Raw genomic sequence first — 16,488 nt, forward strand, 5'->3', positions numbered from 1 at the left:
AAAATCATAATTTGAATAAATTCATTATTAAATGAAAACAAATGAGAGTGAGTATTCTTGGTGGATCATCCTGCAGTATAAACATGTAGGTAATATAAACGTATTTATAAAACTTCTAGATTGATAAGGTCATATTATGGAAAATTAGTTTATGTCTATACCGTATTTATCGACCATTAGGCACACTGGTAACACTAGTACCGCAGTCATCACATTGCCCCATACGGGCAATAAGGACAGTGATCGGCTAGTCCAATCTGGAAATGCTAATAATGCCGGTTCGTAAATGGCGCTCCAGATGGACTGAGAAAATGTCTAAAAAGAATGGTAAGTAAGCATATAATTATATTTTAAAATGTGTGGATTCAACTTATGGTGCGTTTTTCACTAAATTAATTTGACAAGCGTGAGCAGAGCATATATTCAAAGATAAAAATAATACATTAAGTACAAAAACCAAGTGTTATATTCGGTTGTTTGATAAAGACGTATCACAGTACCTAATATCTGTATATTATTTTAACTATTATTACACTGATTCTTATTTGGACAAATATCAACACGATTATACCATTTTTAACATAAATATGTCTTAGGACCGGATACAAGATAAAAAGGTTTCTGAATAATTTTTCGTGAGGTTTTCGTTGTAGTTTAACAAAAACATATTTATTTTTATAGATTTCCCTTGCAAAGCAAAAATATTGATTAGAGTTCACAGTTGTAAACTCGCTGTGGAGTGCTATGGTTTTGTAGTAAGGTCGGTCTGTCAATTTCAGATAATGAACATTTTGACTGTAAACTCAACCCTGATTATTTTTCTAATACACTAACTATATATAAATCAGAGAGTATACAAACCGAAACCGACAAAAAATAAACTTAAAAAAAGCCCAAAAAACAACTTAATATGAAAACTAAAAACTAAAAAAAAAATTATCATAAATCACATTTCAAATGCATAAAAATAATTAAATGTAACAATATCAATGTAGAAGTACATGGCTAATGGCCGGTTTTAAGAAAAAAATCAAATTTTGAAAAAATAATTTTTTAGATTTTTTACCTTTTTTGTTCAGATGACATAAGCGAGAAATGGATAGTTATACAAAAAAGAATAAATTTTATTTGTGTTTTCAAAAATGTTGCTTTGACATTAATTTGAATAATGTTATAAAAACAAATTCTAGGGTGCTAAATGTTTAAATACTATTCTGTACTTGGATTAAAAAAGTCGTGGACATAATGCTGATGACGATAAATCTCATCCTTGTAGGTTCGATCGGCGACTTGTCGAAACAGATCAACCCCGATGGCTCCTCATCTCTTGTGTACTGCTTCGAAACGTAGATTTTCTTTAAAAAAAAAGTAAAAATGTACATTATTGATTTATATTGTTTAGTGTTCACGATTTTGATTTGTGCCGATTGTCCCAAGTGACACAAACTTTCAGCTTTGGTGAATGATGGGTAACGAGTAAGTCGAAGTATAAATATTCAACATGACGAACATATTATATACCTAAAGTTAGATTTATTTGTTCTCATCGTATTATAAATATTTATGTAATATTTCAATGTCGACCAAAATATCGCTGCACATGTGTCATGTCGTTGTCAAATATCTTGGGACAGCTGCCAAGATAGTGTTTAACCAGTGGTTTTCAACATTGTACGCTATTTACTAAGACATACACGTTATCGTAACATTTTTTTCTGGTCTATTTTTGGTTTATCATTAAGTTCTTATTATTAATACTATGTGGCCGTACTCAACACCAGATGGCGGCATGTCGTTGATGGGTCACGCAGTGATAGTGTGAGGAAATAACAGTTTGGAAACATATTCTAAAAAACAGACGGTGCCAAGAAACTAAACTGACGACAACTGTAATTTGTAGCCATACTTAGTATTTATGTAACACAAAATGGGTGGGTACGTATTAGTAATATTTCGATATACTCCTCAGTTAAAAGACTTAGCCTAAACTGAGTTTGAATAATGGAATGCTACATAGAATTATGAGCTTATGACTTAAAATAACGATTTTTTTTTTTTAATTATTTATAAACATTGAAGTTTTGAAATACCGAGTGTCTGACGTTTAAACAATATTCACTCTTTGATATTACATTTTAATTGTAGCATCGAGTTGAAGTAAACATTTTTATGAATACATTCGCTGTGGTAAAAAACGAATATTCAAATGCATTTGGCATTTGACTACTAAATCTCTTCACTTCTCCGGTATGGTCTAGTGGCTAGGATACCTGGCTTTCACCCAGGAGGCTCGGGTTCGATTCCCGGTACCGGAATATATTTTTCAATTTTTGTATATTTTTCTCGGCTTAACTTACAAACTATAATATGACCACCACATTATGAGGTAATAATAGTTCCTAGTCGTTCTTACTGTGGTTAAAAAAAATATAGGTATAATTATTAAATAAATGTATCAACAAACATATTATACAACAGACGAGTATATTTTAAGTGCAATTTTTGAGCAAAGCCTCCACTGGCTTTTAAAAATGTATTTGGTATTTTAATTTTGCATATATTGGTAGTTTTCTTAAAAGTTGCATCTTTTTTGTGCATAAAAATGCATATTTAGAAAAATTATTTATTATTTTATGTAATTTATAAGTTTGTAGTCAATAACCAATAACATTTAATAGTATATAAAAGTAAATATAGGATTAGTATCATTTATTATTTTATGGAATTTATGGAATTTTATAAGTTTGTAGTCAATAATCAATAACATTTAATAGTATATAAAAGTAAATATAGGATTAGTATCTTATCTAATCGTTTATACCTATATCAATACTTCAATTCAATTAGTCTAGTGACAGCCGTTGTTGTATAATCGTGTGTGTTCGTTCGTGTGTTCGTTCGTATGATCGTTTAGAAACCTAATTTAAAATGCCGAAAGTGAATGGAATAAAGAAATACATTACAGAATTTGAGTGAACAAGTTTTTTCTACAGATGGTGACATTTTATTTCGTAAAATTTGCTCCGTTAAAGTTAACTCTGACAAAAGATTTACCGTTACGCAGCATTTAAAGACATCCAAATATGAGCGATTGCTGAACCGTTAACAGACTTATAAAATTGCATTTTTATTTTTTTTAATTAAATCACCTGACTATGAATATATAATCAATACACCTATCAATAAATTTATCATATCATATTTATACCTAGTATTAATTTTTTATCACTCAGTTAAAAATGATTTATATTTTAATAGAATCAAATTTAACGAAATAGTATTTATATTAATTTATTGTAAACATGTTTTTTTATTTAAAGAAAAAAATGCATATAATAATATATATTTTGCATATTTTCAAATTTTTGATGCTTATATCATAATTTTTCCTTGCATATTTTGTCTATTTTAGCTCCTATAAGTTCTCATCCCTACTCCCTAGTAATGACTAATGACAACTAAATTGAATAATATTTTTAAAAACATTTATATGGGTTTCAAATATTTTATCTCACATTCAAAATGCACCCTGTATAATGCTATAAGTTCCTCTTGGCATATTTTTACTCGTAGCATCAAATTAGTCAAAACGGTTTTTTTATTTAGGCACATCGATAAAAAAAAGAATATTCAATGTACTTGGCTTTTGTCGAATATATTTTACCACCTCTCCGGTATGGTCTAGTGGCTAGGATACCTGGCTTTCACCCAGGAGGCTCGGGTTCGATTCCCGGTACCGGAATATATTTTTGTACATTTTTACTAAGTTAAACTCACGAACTATATGATTATGGTGGTAAAGGCAAGGTAATAATAGTTCACTGTCATTTCTTGTGCAGTTTAATAAATAATTTAGTTAAGTCATTTTTTGTTAAATCTGTAAATCAACAATAATTTAGGTAGATACCTACAACAGGTGGGATGTACTTAAAAAAATGTTCTATAAGTACTTTTAATTTTTAGGCATAGCATCCGATGACTTTAATGTAATAAACCTTACAATGGCATGGCGTAATGACTTCAAAGTTCAAATTATGTTAAAAAAAACTTTTATACTTACGAATTATAGTGCATCGCATTAAAATATTTTTTATTGTACTGTAGTATTATTTAGTAGGGCAAGTACATTTTATTCGTAGGATCGTGTTGGTCAAGATTTTTTTAGCACAGCATTCAACGAATATTTAAATGTATTTGGCTTTTGTCGACTGATTTTTATCACTTCTCCGGTATGGTCTAGTGGCTAGGATACCTGGCTTTCACCCAGGAGGCTCGGGTTCGATTCCCGGTACCGGAATTTAATTTTGTTCATTTTTAATACATTGTATTCACTAATTTTAATAATTATACGATGAGAGGTAATAATAGTTCACTGTCGGATCTACTGAGGTCGAAAAAAAAGTATAGGTAATTATTAAAGTAGTGAAATCACACACATAATAGGTGGGCTTAGTTTAAAAAATGTTCAATACCCATTCCTAAATTTTTAGTCAAAATCTCCCCTGATTTTTAAATAATAATATATTTTACGATGACATGACGTAATGACTTCAAATCATATTAAACAGTATACTTATAATAATGTGGCCAAGTGGGTTCCTGCCTGCTGTAGCTCTATTAAGTGTCGAGTGGGTCACCTGTGTCCTGTATGGTTGTAACCCAGAATTGTAAGGGATGTGATAAATTAGAATTCAATGATATATTATTGTATACGAAAAGCGATTTGAAGTAGAGGAGGTGTGACATATGTCTAGGCTCTAGGATAAGTATTTTATATTATATTAATATTTCTATTAGTAATAAACGTAGTTAAATACCTACTTACTATTGGTGATTTTTTGGTTACAGTATGAATCACTTATGGGAAACTTTGTACTACATTTTCAAGCCTTAGTTATAAAAATCGAACATTTTATAAATATTTAACAAGAAAATAATTCGCAAGTTTTTATAGTTTTTACCAATTTTATAATTTAAATACTTATAAAAAAATCTTGCCTGTGTATCTTTAAGATTTTTAAACAGATTTTTATCGACATTTATAGAAAAAAATCTAAAATAAATCGAAGACTTGCCTAACTTTTTGGATATCCAAAAATTATTTTTAATTATAGTATTAAAATTTTAATACCTGTTCGTTTTTTTTCTCCTGATTATCTTAAAATATACTCAGAATTATAATATACATTTTTACTTTTAAAATATAATATCATGTCTCAAGTAAAAAAATCATCTTGTATAGTACCTATTATGTACGGTTAATGGTACTTCTTGAAATTTTACTACATCGAGTTGGTCAAGACAATTTTTTATCAATGCATAGGGATAAAAAACGAACATTCAAATGTATTTGACTTATGTCGAAGACAAATCAGCATCTCTCCGGTATGGTCTAGTGGCTAGGATACCTGGCTTTCACCCAGGAGGCTCGGGTTCGATTCCCGGTACCGGAATAAATTTTTTGTATATTTTTACTACGTTTTACTCTTAAACTCAAATCAAACCTACGGTAGGTATGAGCTTATAATAGTTCACGGTCGTTCATTTATAGTGGAGGTGAAAAAATATTAATATAAGTACATTTATGGTTTAACCCTCCACCAACACTATAACAAGTTGACTGTTTATCAGTGATCGCTATTGATGCGGTCGGTCACCATGTCGAACAAAATAGAAAAATAATGTGATATTTTAATTGTGTGTGTGTATCAGTGAAAGTTGTATTTTTTTTATTGGATTAGTAAAGACAACTGCTGAGGTCATTAGCCTAAAATATGTTTTGCATAGTACATTTTGCATCTATACACTCTCTTATATATAATCACAATATTTTATCACTATTTTCATGATTATATTTTAATTCTATGGGTGATCACATCATGTTGAACATTTGGAGGGAATTGACAGCTAATAAAAATTATTTTAAAGTAACCTTTAAGATAGACCTATGTCCGCAAAAAACGACAATTTATTTCCTATGGAGTTTTCCTCTCCAAGTGTTATTGTTTCATAGTGAGTGTGTTCCCACGTCAATTTTATCGTTATTATTTTCTATTCGTTTATTAATACGAATATAGAAAAACGTATGTTATATTATAATTCATAATATTTAAAAAGTGTGTGTAAGTATCAATGTTTTTCCAGTGAATATAAAATAAAAAAACTTTAATCACCTTCTTTTTTCTTTTTTTCTTTTTTTCATTGAACATTGATTCCGCTCCAGAAAAAAATGATTGTGTTTCAATATTATCAGCGCATAACAACATCGTAATCAAATGAACATTCAAAAAACTCGTACGAAAAACTTAATCCTCGGATGTTGCCGCCAAATGCCAGGCGATTAACATGCGACATTAAACGACAGAGACAAATTAATATCATAATGCGATCACTGCAGGTGCTTATAAGTTTGTTTATATTTTGTGTATATATGACAACGGTACGTTGTGTACCCACGCACTGGCAATTAGAATACATCTATTTAACAAAATAAATATATAACAACGGAATACCATAGAATAGTCGATGGGATTTTTTTTGTATTTTACAAAATTAAATTTTTTTAAAGATAAACCTTTTTAAATAATACATTATATAATTATAATAGTCTACGAGCCTCGCAAGGTAGTGGTTTAAAAAAAACATTTTTTTTTTTGGTCAAATGTTACTGCTGGGTAGCTGCTTCCCTCAAGTATTCATTGGCAATATATCTTTACGCGCATATGCTTATTGTAATTATGTTTACAGATTTTATATTACATTCTAATGAATGTTTAAAAAAAAAATACAATTTTTGTGTTAAGTCCACGCCAAAACACATCATAATAGTGGCAGTATTTCGATAATGTCATTGTAGCCAAATTGTTATTATAATCATTTCAATATTTACACATTGTTTGATTTGGATAAATTGTTATAGCGGTTTGAAACACCCATCTCTCTCTCAACCATTCACACACACACACACACACTCAATGTAAAATAATACTGTGAAACATCTGAATACCGAATACGCTCGGTCGCGGGAATTTTGTCTGCTATTCGGAGGTGTCCGTAATTTAGAGGTATCCGCATTACGGGAGATTTCACTGTATAACAATACGCGATGAATGTGGAATGTCAGACGTGCAATTGACGCAGTCAGCTTTGTTGTATAAGCTGAATCTATGCAGAGCGATTGTTTTTCACAGCAAAAGCTAAATCATCTCGGAAAGAATAAACGCATTTGAAAATATTTTACTTATATAATAAATATAATAATCTCAAGTTATGACACAAAGTACATACGCAGAATATTTACCATAATAATACTTCCCAATACAGAATAAACACCTTTTTTATAAAAAATTAAAAGCTTACACACAAACACGAAAATATATTTTATAGCGGGGACAAGACATGATACATATATTTTATTTTATTTATTTAACGGGCGAGGCCATTTTGTCACATAACTATATTGTGTATTTGAACTAAATTACTATAAAGGTAATAGTGTACATTATTATATTATCAGGGACAAAAAAAAATTAACATAAATAGTCATCCAATGATAATACATAGAACCCTAGTACCTATACCCACTGACATAAGTTTTAATATTATTACTTAGGTCACTTTTTGGTTAATTATTTAACAGATCACGATACCAAAGCATCCTCAAAATACACCCAACAGTGACGTGCTCGCTGTTCAGCTCTTTAGAAAGGACGGAGGGGACATGCTTGATGTAAGTATAATACACTTTCATTGTTCTATAATAAATTGCTTATAAAAAAAATAAGCCAAAAGAGGGGACCCCTTTCTCCCAATCACTCTCCTGATCGGAGATTTGAAACTAATGTGTGAATTGAAATTTCCTGTGTACATTTATAAAGAGTTGTATTCATATTTCATATACATTATATTTCCTATCCCCATTCGATATTTCAATCTTCCGGAAGTAGTGTTTTCAATGCACTTCGACATTAGTATTTTCGACACATACCACAAGTACCTATGTAACATTCTGAAATATGATAAATGATATTTTGTATTATTCTCAAATTCGGAGAACGTCATAATTACATGCGAGGGACACGGTTCCTTTAGCGCAGATGGACTTTAATATTGATAAACTCCTCCACAACTTGTGTGTACCCGAATTGCCTATTCACAACGCCGCGTTACAATAATTATCCGTCAGCTGCTGCAAGTTGAAATATATTATTATCATAATATTATTTTATTCGCAATGATAATACTAGAGATCAAGAGTTGAGTGGAAAATGGGTCCAAACTATTTCTTAACAAATTTTCCAACTTTTGACGCCTTTACCCGCGTTACGTGCAATGGTTTTGCCATTATCGACTGTGTATTAATTATCATTGACAATTATTATGATTCGACTGACTTACTCATAAAAATATAAATAAAAAACTAAAAATACTTAACCTAAGTAAATAATGACTAATGTTTAATATCTTGCTACAATGTGTATTTAATAACGACGGCGATCCTTAAAATAAAAAACAATTTTTTTAAGAAACTTCAATTTTTCAACCGTTTGACCTTTCAATCATGAGATGATCAGGACATTCAGCCCGCACACGACTCTGCGATAAGTAACACTGACATCGTTTGACAATCTGAAATATTGATTTCTTGTTATTCTTTCAAAGATAAACACTGCTCGTTTTCTCGAAAAGCAATAACATTTTTTGACATGCCGGCGATCGGCTTTTTGATTCTTTTCTTCAAAAATTAAAATATTACTATAATGGGTATATTCTAACTTTTACTATTTTAACATAATTTTTTTGGATTTCATATGAGTCGATTCAAAAATGTAGGAAAGTCGACCTCGAAGAGACTTGACAACAAATTCAAATCTGTTTCCACTAAATCACTTTATAGATAAATAGGCGAGATGAATATATAACACGTTTTAAATCTTTAGTTGCACCTGACAAAGAAAGAAAATCTTCGGTTTCAAATCGCATAAAAACCTAACCTAACCTTGCTTTCAACTTACGTAGCTACGACCAAAATAGCAATAACTGATAGTAAGTTAACCATTTAAACATTTCTATTTTACACATTTTAATTGTAACCCACTTTAGTAGAATGTAAAAAAATATTATTTACCTTGTTATGAAAAATAAATTAAATCTAATACAAATTGTATGCGTAAATATTAAAATGAATGCCTATAGTTGCTGGTTATTTGAGTTTGGTGAATTACATTAATTTATCTACAAAACCATAGCTTTAATAATAACTTTTATATGGCCTACAACATATCTGTATTTTATGAACACTATAAAGCAGTGGTGCCCAACGGCTCGCGAAGGTATTCTTTGCGGCCAGTCACACATTTTTTAAATAAAACAAAATACCTATTTTTTTAAAAATGTAAAATTATTACATAACATCAATTTTTAATCATTTCAACAGTCATTAAAAGATAAGAAAGTAAGTCCAATATGTACCCACGTGTATGTTGTGAACCGTAGTAAACCACCAAAAAGTCCGAGTAAAAAAGTCCGTGGTGAACTGGTGAAAAAATACGGTACATATTATAATTAAGTAAAAGGAAAAATATGATGTGATGCACAATCAAACTTGCAATTAGTATTAAAATAAATTTACCTGGTGAAATCAGTAAATCATCTTGTAGGTACCAATATCGGCAAAATATTCGTAAAAGATATCGATTAAATATATTATTTTAAATTTTGTTATACATACACATGCAAAGAAATTTTTTTTAACTAGATAGTTTTAAGTTTTTAGCTAGATAGAATTTTTGTTAACTAAATAGTTAATACTTAATTAAATTGAGAAACCGCTATAATTTTTTAAGTATATGATGTTAATAATACTAAGTCATTGAATTTTTTTTTAAATTTTGTTACATAATATATATATACATGAATATCCCGGACTTTTTTGACTTTTTTTTTTATCTAAGACTGACTTTTTTGCCACGATTCTTATATTGTATACCTGTCATGTGTAAAAAATTATATTATTAGATTCAGATTTATTATTAAGATTGATTTATACTTGGTGGCCCGCTCAAAGGTAATATTGTTTACCAAACTGGGCATCCGAGGAAAAATGTTTGGGCACCACTGCCGTAGAGGTCACCAATTATATATAATATACTTACGTTATGTAAGCCAAAATCATTGTTTTGATTCAATCAGTTTCGAATTTCGATAGTTCCGTAAAAATAATTAGGTAACGCACTAACGCCCCACCGCGTTTAAACAGAATAACACGTCTTGCCAAAAATATAATGTGACATATTATTACGGTTTAAATCGAATTTAATGCTCGAGGGGAAAAAGAAATCGGCCTCGATTTTTAAGAAAACTGTCCGTCCGTCAGTCGCGGTGGCCAAGACCAGTATAATTGGAAAACGATCGGCTTTTTTTTGGAGAGGGGGGGGGGGTATTATCGCAAGGCTTCAAAAAGATGAGCCGATACACGGGATTGAACACTATTATATATTGGTTTTATAATGATGTGTGTTTGTTTTTTAGTTTCCCGCGTAATCACTTTTTCGGTGCGGAAAGTTTCATGCTCTTGTGTATCTCCTCCATTGGAGATATGGAGCACAGATGGTAAAATAAATATGTCATATTTCCTGGTCGACGTACCTACTACAAATTTCATGAAATAATGTGATGTCGTCACATATTTTTATTTCCAAGTGTGAAAATGATTACCGAATTGTACATGATTATCAATCGACAATTAATTATTTTCGTTTTACGATAATAGTTTATAATTTTTAGGAGCCCAGACTCCAGAGTACCTCCAAGTGGAGGCTGGCTTCTTCACAAGTTAAAATACACATGTATAAATATGTGTATACAGGGCGATTTTTCAAGCAAGCTCACCCTCATTATTTCTTTGAATAGTACATTTATAGATTTTTTAAGTAGACCTAAAAACCATATTTTCAAATGTCTGATATTTTTTTCACTACTTAAGCCTTAAGGACTACTCTGTGGCGATACAAACTTCTATTTTTCACTGAAAATTATTTAGAGGGCGAGTTTTTTGAAAATGTTGATGTATTTTAATCAAAACTCTAATGAGTAATTCACTTGAAATGTTTATACTAAGGATAATAATCCTTAAAAATGGTTTCATACAAATAAATAAGTAATGTTAGACGTATAGTATTAATTATACTTAGATCATTTTTAAAAATTATTTATATTGATAATTCTAAAATCAATTGCTCACTTTTCCATAATTGTTCACACCAACTTAACCCATTACCGTGGACAAATTATCCTTAAAACAATAAGTTACATAACTAAAAAACTACAAGCTTGAATTTTGATTTAGATACTTGATGTTCTCAAAAAAAATATCTATTAATAATTACAAATGAAAAAAGGAGGTTCCTATTTGAAAAACTGAAATATACATCATATTGTCACAGGATCATCCTAAAATAGTTCAAACAATTTCAATGATTTGAAAAAAGGTCTTCAAGTGTATTTAAAAATTCGAAAAATTTTAATTTTAATATATGCATAATTTAAGCATAAAAATAGGATGAGTATGCTTTAAAAAACTGTACAAATATTACCTATCACAAATTCTGATTATAAATATTTACAGATAATGTTTTTGTAAAAAAAACCACTTAATAAATTGCAATGATTAAATCATTTTGTTTTTAATTTATTGGCAATTTTTTATTTGCTAAAATTCACAAGTATACACATCAATATTTTAATTTTCCGAAGTAAAAATAAAGTTGTTTTTACTAAGCAGCGAACCAATAAAATAAAAATATTGTCTTTACTAATCTGTAAAATATTTATTTCTCATAATAAGATGTTATTTGAATTTAAAACACCTTTTTAGTATTCAACTTAATATTCTTTACACTTATCTACATCATTGTTGGAGCGTGCACTCTGAATATTTTTTGTATAACAAGTGATTAAAAGCAAGTACAAAAAATAACACAGTAATTAAGAAATTAACCATAATATTTTGATTTAAATTATTATTATACACAATTTTTATTTTTACAATATTGATAGAAAACAATACTGTAGTAAATTTATTTTAAATACAATGTTCAATATGTTGCAAAAAACAAACAGTTTAAGTCAGATAAACATCTAAGTACTACTTTTTGGTTTTAGATCCTCGAAGCATGGTTTTAAGAAAATCTGTGGCTTTTTAGCTGGATTATTATACTCGTGACCCTGAAAATTAAACAAATAACAAACAGATTATCATTAAAAATAAATTGAGTCCAAAACAAGTTCTTTTTTTTATTTCTATTATTCAATGTAAAAAAACTTAATATAATTTGATTTCCAACTCTAATTATGAACACATAAAACTATAAACTAACTTTTCTAACTTTAAATGCAAAATTAATAATGTAATTTCAATATTTGTCTTTACATTACTAAATCCATGTTTGTAATCCAATATTTACATATTACTTTGAATTACAAAACTTAATTAAAACAAATAAATCAAGTAAGTCTACAAAAACCAATGAAATTTGTTTTTATATGTTAAGTTAAGACTGTAAAAAAATGTATTATTTCAAATGAAAATAATAATAAATTGTATTACATTAAGAATTCGTAGATTAAATGTGTGAAACACAATTAGTGAGTATATTTAAACTTTTAAAAATATAATTTATGTACAGTAGCATAACCAGGAATTTTATATGGAGAGGGAGGACTAAGTACCTCCAAAAAAAAATCCAATCAAAAAATTTATTTTATTTACACTTTTTGTAAATTAATGTTTTTAATTTATTGTGCAACAAATTATTGATAAACATTTCTTTTTATTATTTATTACAACTCTAATCTTCTAATTGCATTCTTTTTGGTGTGTTTTGAGCAATATCTGTTATTTACAGTAAACAATTTATTATATCAATTAATATTTAAATAATTATTAAGAGAATTTCAAAGCAATATTTGTTTTCTCTCTCGGGCCAACGAGCAACATAGATAAAATGCTTGCATCTAAAATAATTTTTTATGATTTTAGATTAATCTTAGAGTAAAATCATTTATCACAAAATCCCCCTAACCTAACCCTGGCTACACCTTTAGTAGCATATTTATTTACAAAGAAGGCTGAGGTTTTCAAAAATAATAACACTATGATACAATTTCTTAAAATGTATCAAAGTTGTCAATAATTATTAAATAATATTGTAATCTAAGACCTTAGTAATTAATATACAAACCTTTGACCAGTCATATCCAGTACTGTAAGCAAATATTTGACCATTGCTATTAAAACAACATTTTGTGATTGGTTGGTCAAGTGTCTCAGATGACTTCAATTTTGTACGTGCGTCCTTATCCCAATATGCGAATGATGCATCAGAGCCCACAGTCGCTAATGTACCATGGACTGGATGAAACTTGATATCATTCACCTGTTAAAATATCAAGTAAGTAACATATAGATAAGAAACAGTGTATGTTTACAAATACATACAGCATATATGTCTTGGACATTCATCGTTCCTGAGTTATTTTGACGATGACATTTGAATGTAAAGTTGTCTTTTGAACTCTGTGGTTGTATATAATGAATAGCTACACGTCCTTCGACACTTCCCAAACCAAACCCTAAAATAAAAAACCATACATTTAAATACTTTTATGTAAATATAAATTTCTATTTTATTATATCACTAACCAGTAGGGGATTGTTTTTTCTTATCTCTGAATATTGCAACGCAACGATGTTGATATTTAAGAGGAGAGTCAACAGATTTTACCATTTCAGGTTTTCCTTCTAGTTTATAAACAACTATGCCCCTTGATGCTGTACCAACAACTGCCATAGGATAATCCTAAACAATAAAACAATGAACTGCTGATAGTATTTCTACAACTATGGTAAAAAAAACAATAGTAAATATAAGACAAAATTAATTATTAATTATAAGGTATGATAATTATTTTAATAAGAAGTTAACTAATAATTTATATTTGAGTAATATTGATAATTATCAACTTACCACATCAGCACAATAAGCTCTCTCAGGTAGATTAATGGTCATCATGGGAACTGAACTTCTAACATCCCAAAACTATAGAATAAAAAATAAAGAAGATATAATACTTGAAGTACATAATCTAATATTTATTCTTGAAATAAGAATTTTAAGGGGATAGCAAATGGACAATTATTTCAACCAAAATATACAAATCTTTCGTCAATCACACCAATGAACCTGATACCGGGATAAAACATTGAAAACTGATTTGGATTCATTAATATGTCTACTTGAGATCGATCAGGCCACTTTTTAAAAATGTTGTTCCTAAATTCCTATGAATTTTGTTTGAATATTGATCGTTCAAAAATTAAATTAAATATCTTAAAATGTAGCCTGATTGATCTCAAGTTTCAAATTCAAATCAGTTTTCAGAAGTCCTATCATGTTATCAAGTCCATCGGTAGGATTGACAAGAAGTATATACAAATGAGCACAAATTGTTTACTGTTCATGCATGGAAAGCTACCTTGGTGACTTGTATGTGCGCGTGCAGGAGCACTCCACTATTTTATTCACTCAATCACACATACTAATAATCACTTATTATGAGCACATTAACAAGACTAACATACATACAATTTTAAAATTGCCTATTTAGAACTCCATAGAAACTGTCAGTTTGCAATCTCCTTAAGAAGATATCACATAGGCATTTGTTGTCTCCATCTTATAAACATGACAAATTTTACGTTCACAGTAGGTAATACATATTACTCTGTAATTTCTAAAGTTAGAGTAAATTTACCTCTTATAAAATGTAAAGGCAAGAATATTATCATAGGCATGTCTGAAGATATTATTGATGATATAATTTTTAAGTAAGTTATGACTTATGACCATTTTTTAAACTGTCAATTTTTTGTAAATTTTAAAATGATCATAATTTACTTAAGAATAATATCAATAAGATCTTCAGAGACGCTCTGGATAATATTCTTACCTTTAAGTTTTATAAGATGCAAATCACTCTAATTTTATAAATTACAGAGTAAAATGTAATATTGTGAACCTAAAATCTACTATGTTGAACGTTTGTAAAACAGACAACAAATGCCCATGAGGAGGACCCTTGAGGTAAATTATTTTCATTTACAAAAAAATTTAGTAACTACCGCAATACATCTTTATTTAGAATCAATGTTGCTGATAGTTGTAATTTGTATTTAATATTTATCATATAATATTATATTAGCTATTATGAATAGCTTATACTAAAAAATAATTGATATAAGCTATCATCAAATACATACAATATCAGAAATATCTGTATATTATAAAAAAAAACATTTGACATACTTTTAATGTTTTATCCCATGAGCCAGTCATGATACAAGTGTAAGATGGAGCTTTGACCCAATGACAAGTCTTTATGGGTGCATCGTGAGCTGCCACTTGCACCGTTTGATTGCTTCCTAAATCCCAGCATTTTACTTGTTTGTCACAAGATGCCATGAAAACCTTAGTGCCATCATCACTCCAGCACACGTCTAAAATTGGCATGGTCATTGACTGCATGGATTTTGGTACAGTTTTACCGCTCTGTTCAACTTCCCAACAACGTACCTAAGATGAAAATGAAAAAAATCTCAATTCATGACATGACTCTACATGTGTTTGCACATCTTACGCTGTTATCCCAACTACCCGCAATGAGAAAGTTTTGCTGCATTGTGGCCGGACTGAAGGCCATAGCCGAAACGGTGTCATCGGGAGGCTGTGTGACTTCAAAATCCTTATTAGGGTTTGTGGGCGCAGCCACTGGTTTATTGGAAAATAAACCTCCACCCAACATAGTCTATAAACACAGGTCAGTTAAGCATGTGTGTCTGGCGAATTATAAAACGTACAATGATAAATAATAATGTCAATCGGTTTACCTCAGTTATTGACCGTAACTACTAAATGTCAACTACTACTTCTACTGATTTTCCAGTCAATGGTCCTTGTAACAGCTCAGCTAGCTTCTTCACTTTTGAAAAAGTTCAAAGCCCCAACCGGTCGACGAAATCAAAATACCGCACCGGTCGACAAATTATTAATACAAGTGTTTACAGCGTTCAAAGCGCATTTCATAATCCCCGCTTATCGTATCGACAGTGATTATCAATATACGTTAAAGCCATGGTATATTCTGTGGTTATACCGCGCTCGAAACATATTATTTGTTTGCCAATAATAAACATGGTCAAGATAATCGCAGTGTTGCCAGTATTCAAAACCGAGATTACCGTAAAGTGTCTTCAAAATTACAGTTTTTTCCCTAAAATGTCGGTACCAAATTAAATTTTTTAATTTTATTCGATTCGATGTTTACTGACATTTCAGGGGAAAAAATGGTAATTTTAAACTGCGGTCGTCGTATACTGTGTACTACAACGGTGATTATAGTATTTTCACGATTTTCAGATACATAAACAGT

At 29.6% G+C, this 16,488-nt stretch overlaps 1 protein-coding gene and 4 non-coding genes across 5 annotated transcripts; 4 read left to right on the plus strand and 1 right to left on the minus strand.

Moving 5' to 3' along the window:
* Positions 1-2,243: 2,243 nt before the first annotated feature.
* Positions 2,244-2,315, plus strand: Trnae-uuc. Its single transcript has one exon. It is a non-coding gene; the product is annotated as a tRNA-Glu (tRNA).
* A 1,355-nt stretch (positions 2,316-3,670) lies between these two features.
* On the plus strand, positions 3,671-3,742 carry Trnae-uuc. Its single transcript has one exon. It is a non-coding gene; the product is annotated as a tRNA-Glu (tRNA).
* A 483-nt stretch (positions 3,743-4,225) lies between these two features.
* Positions 4,226-4,297, plus strand: Trnae-uuc. Its single transcript has one exon. It is a non-coding gene; the product is annotated as a tRNA-Glu (tRNA).
* Positions 4,298-5,381: 1,084 nt separating this feature from the next.
* On the plus strand, positions 5,382-5,453 carry Trnae-uuc. Its single transcript has one exon. It is a non-coding gene; the product is annotated as a tRNA-Glu (tRNA).
* Positions 5,454-12,002: 6,549 nt separating this feature from the next.
* Positions 12,003-16,175, minus strand: LOC111037859 (mRNA export factor). Its single transcript, XM_022320661.1, has 8 exons — positions 15,947-16,175; positions 15,697-15,864; positions 15,366-15,632; positions 14,028-14,099; positions 13,703-13,859; positions 13,499-13,632; positions 13,242-13,436; positions 12,003-12,225 (listed from the first exon to the last, which is right to left on the minus strand). Exons 2-8 carry the CDS (start codon positions 15,859-15,861, stop codon positions 12,139-12,141), a joined length of 1,077 nt encoding a protein of 358 aa, XP_022176353.1. The 5' UTR covers positions 15,862-15,864; positions 15,947-16,175; the 3' UTR covers positions 12,003-12,138.
* Positions 16,176-16,488: the final 313 nt, after the last annotated feature.

The sequence above is a fragment of the Myzus persicae genome, unplaced genomic scaffold (assembly GCF_001856785.1).
Source record: "Myzus persicae strain clone G006 unplaced genomic scaffold, MPER_G0061.0, whole genome shotgun sequence".
Lineage (NCBI taxonomy): Eukaryota > Metazoa > Arthropoda > Insecta > Hemiptera > Aphididae > Myzus > Myzus persicae.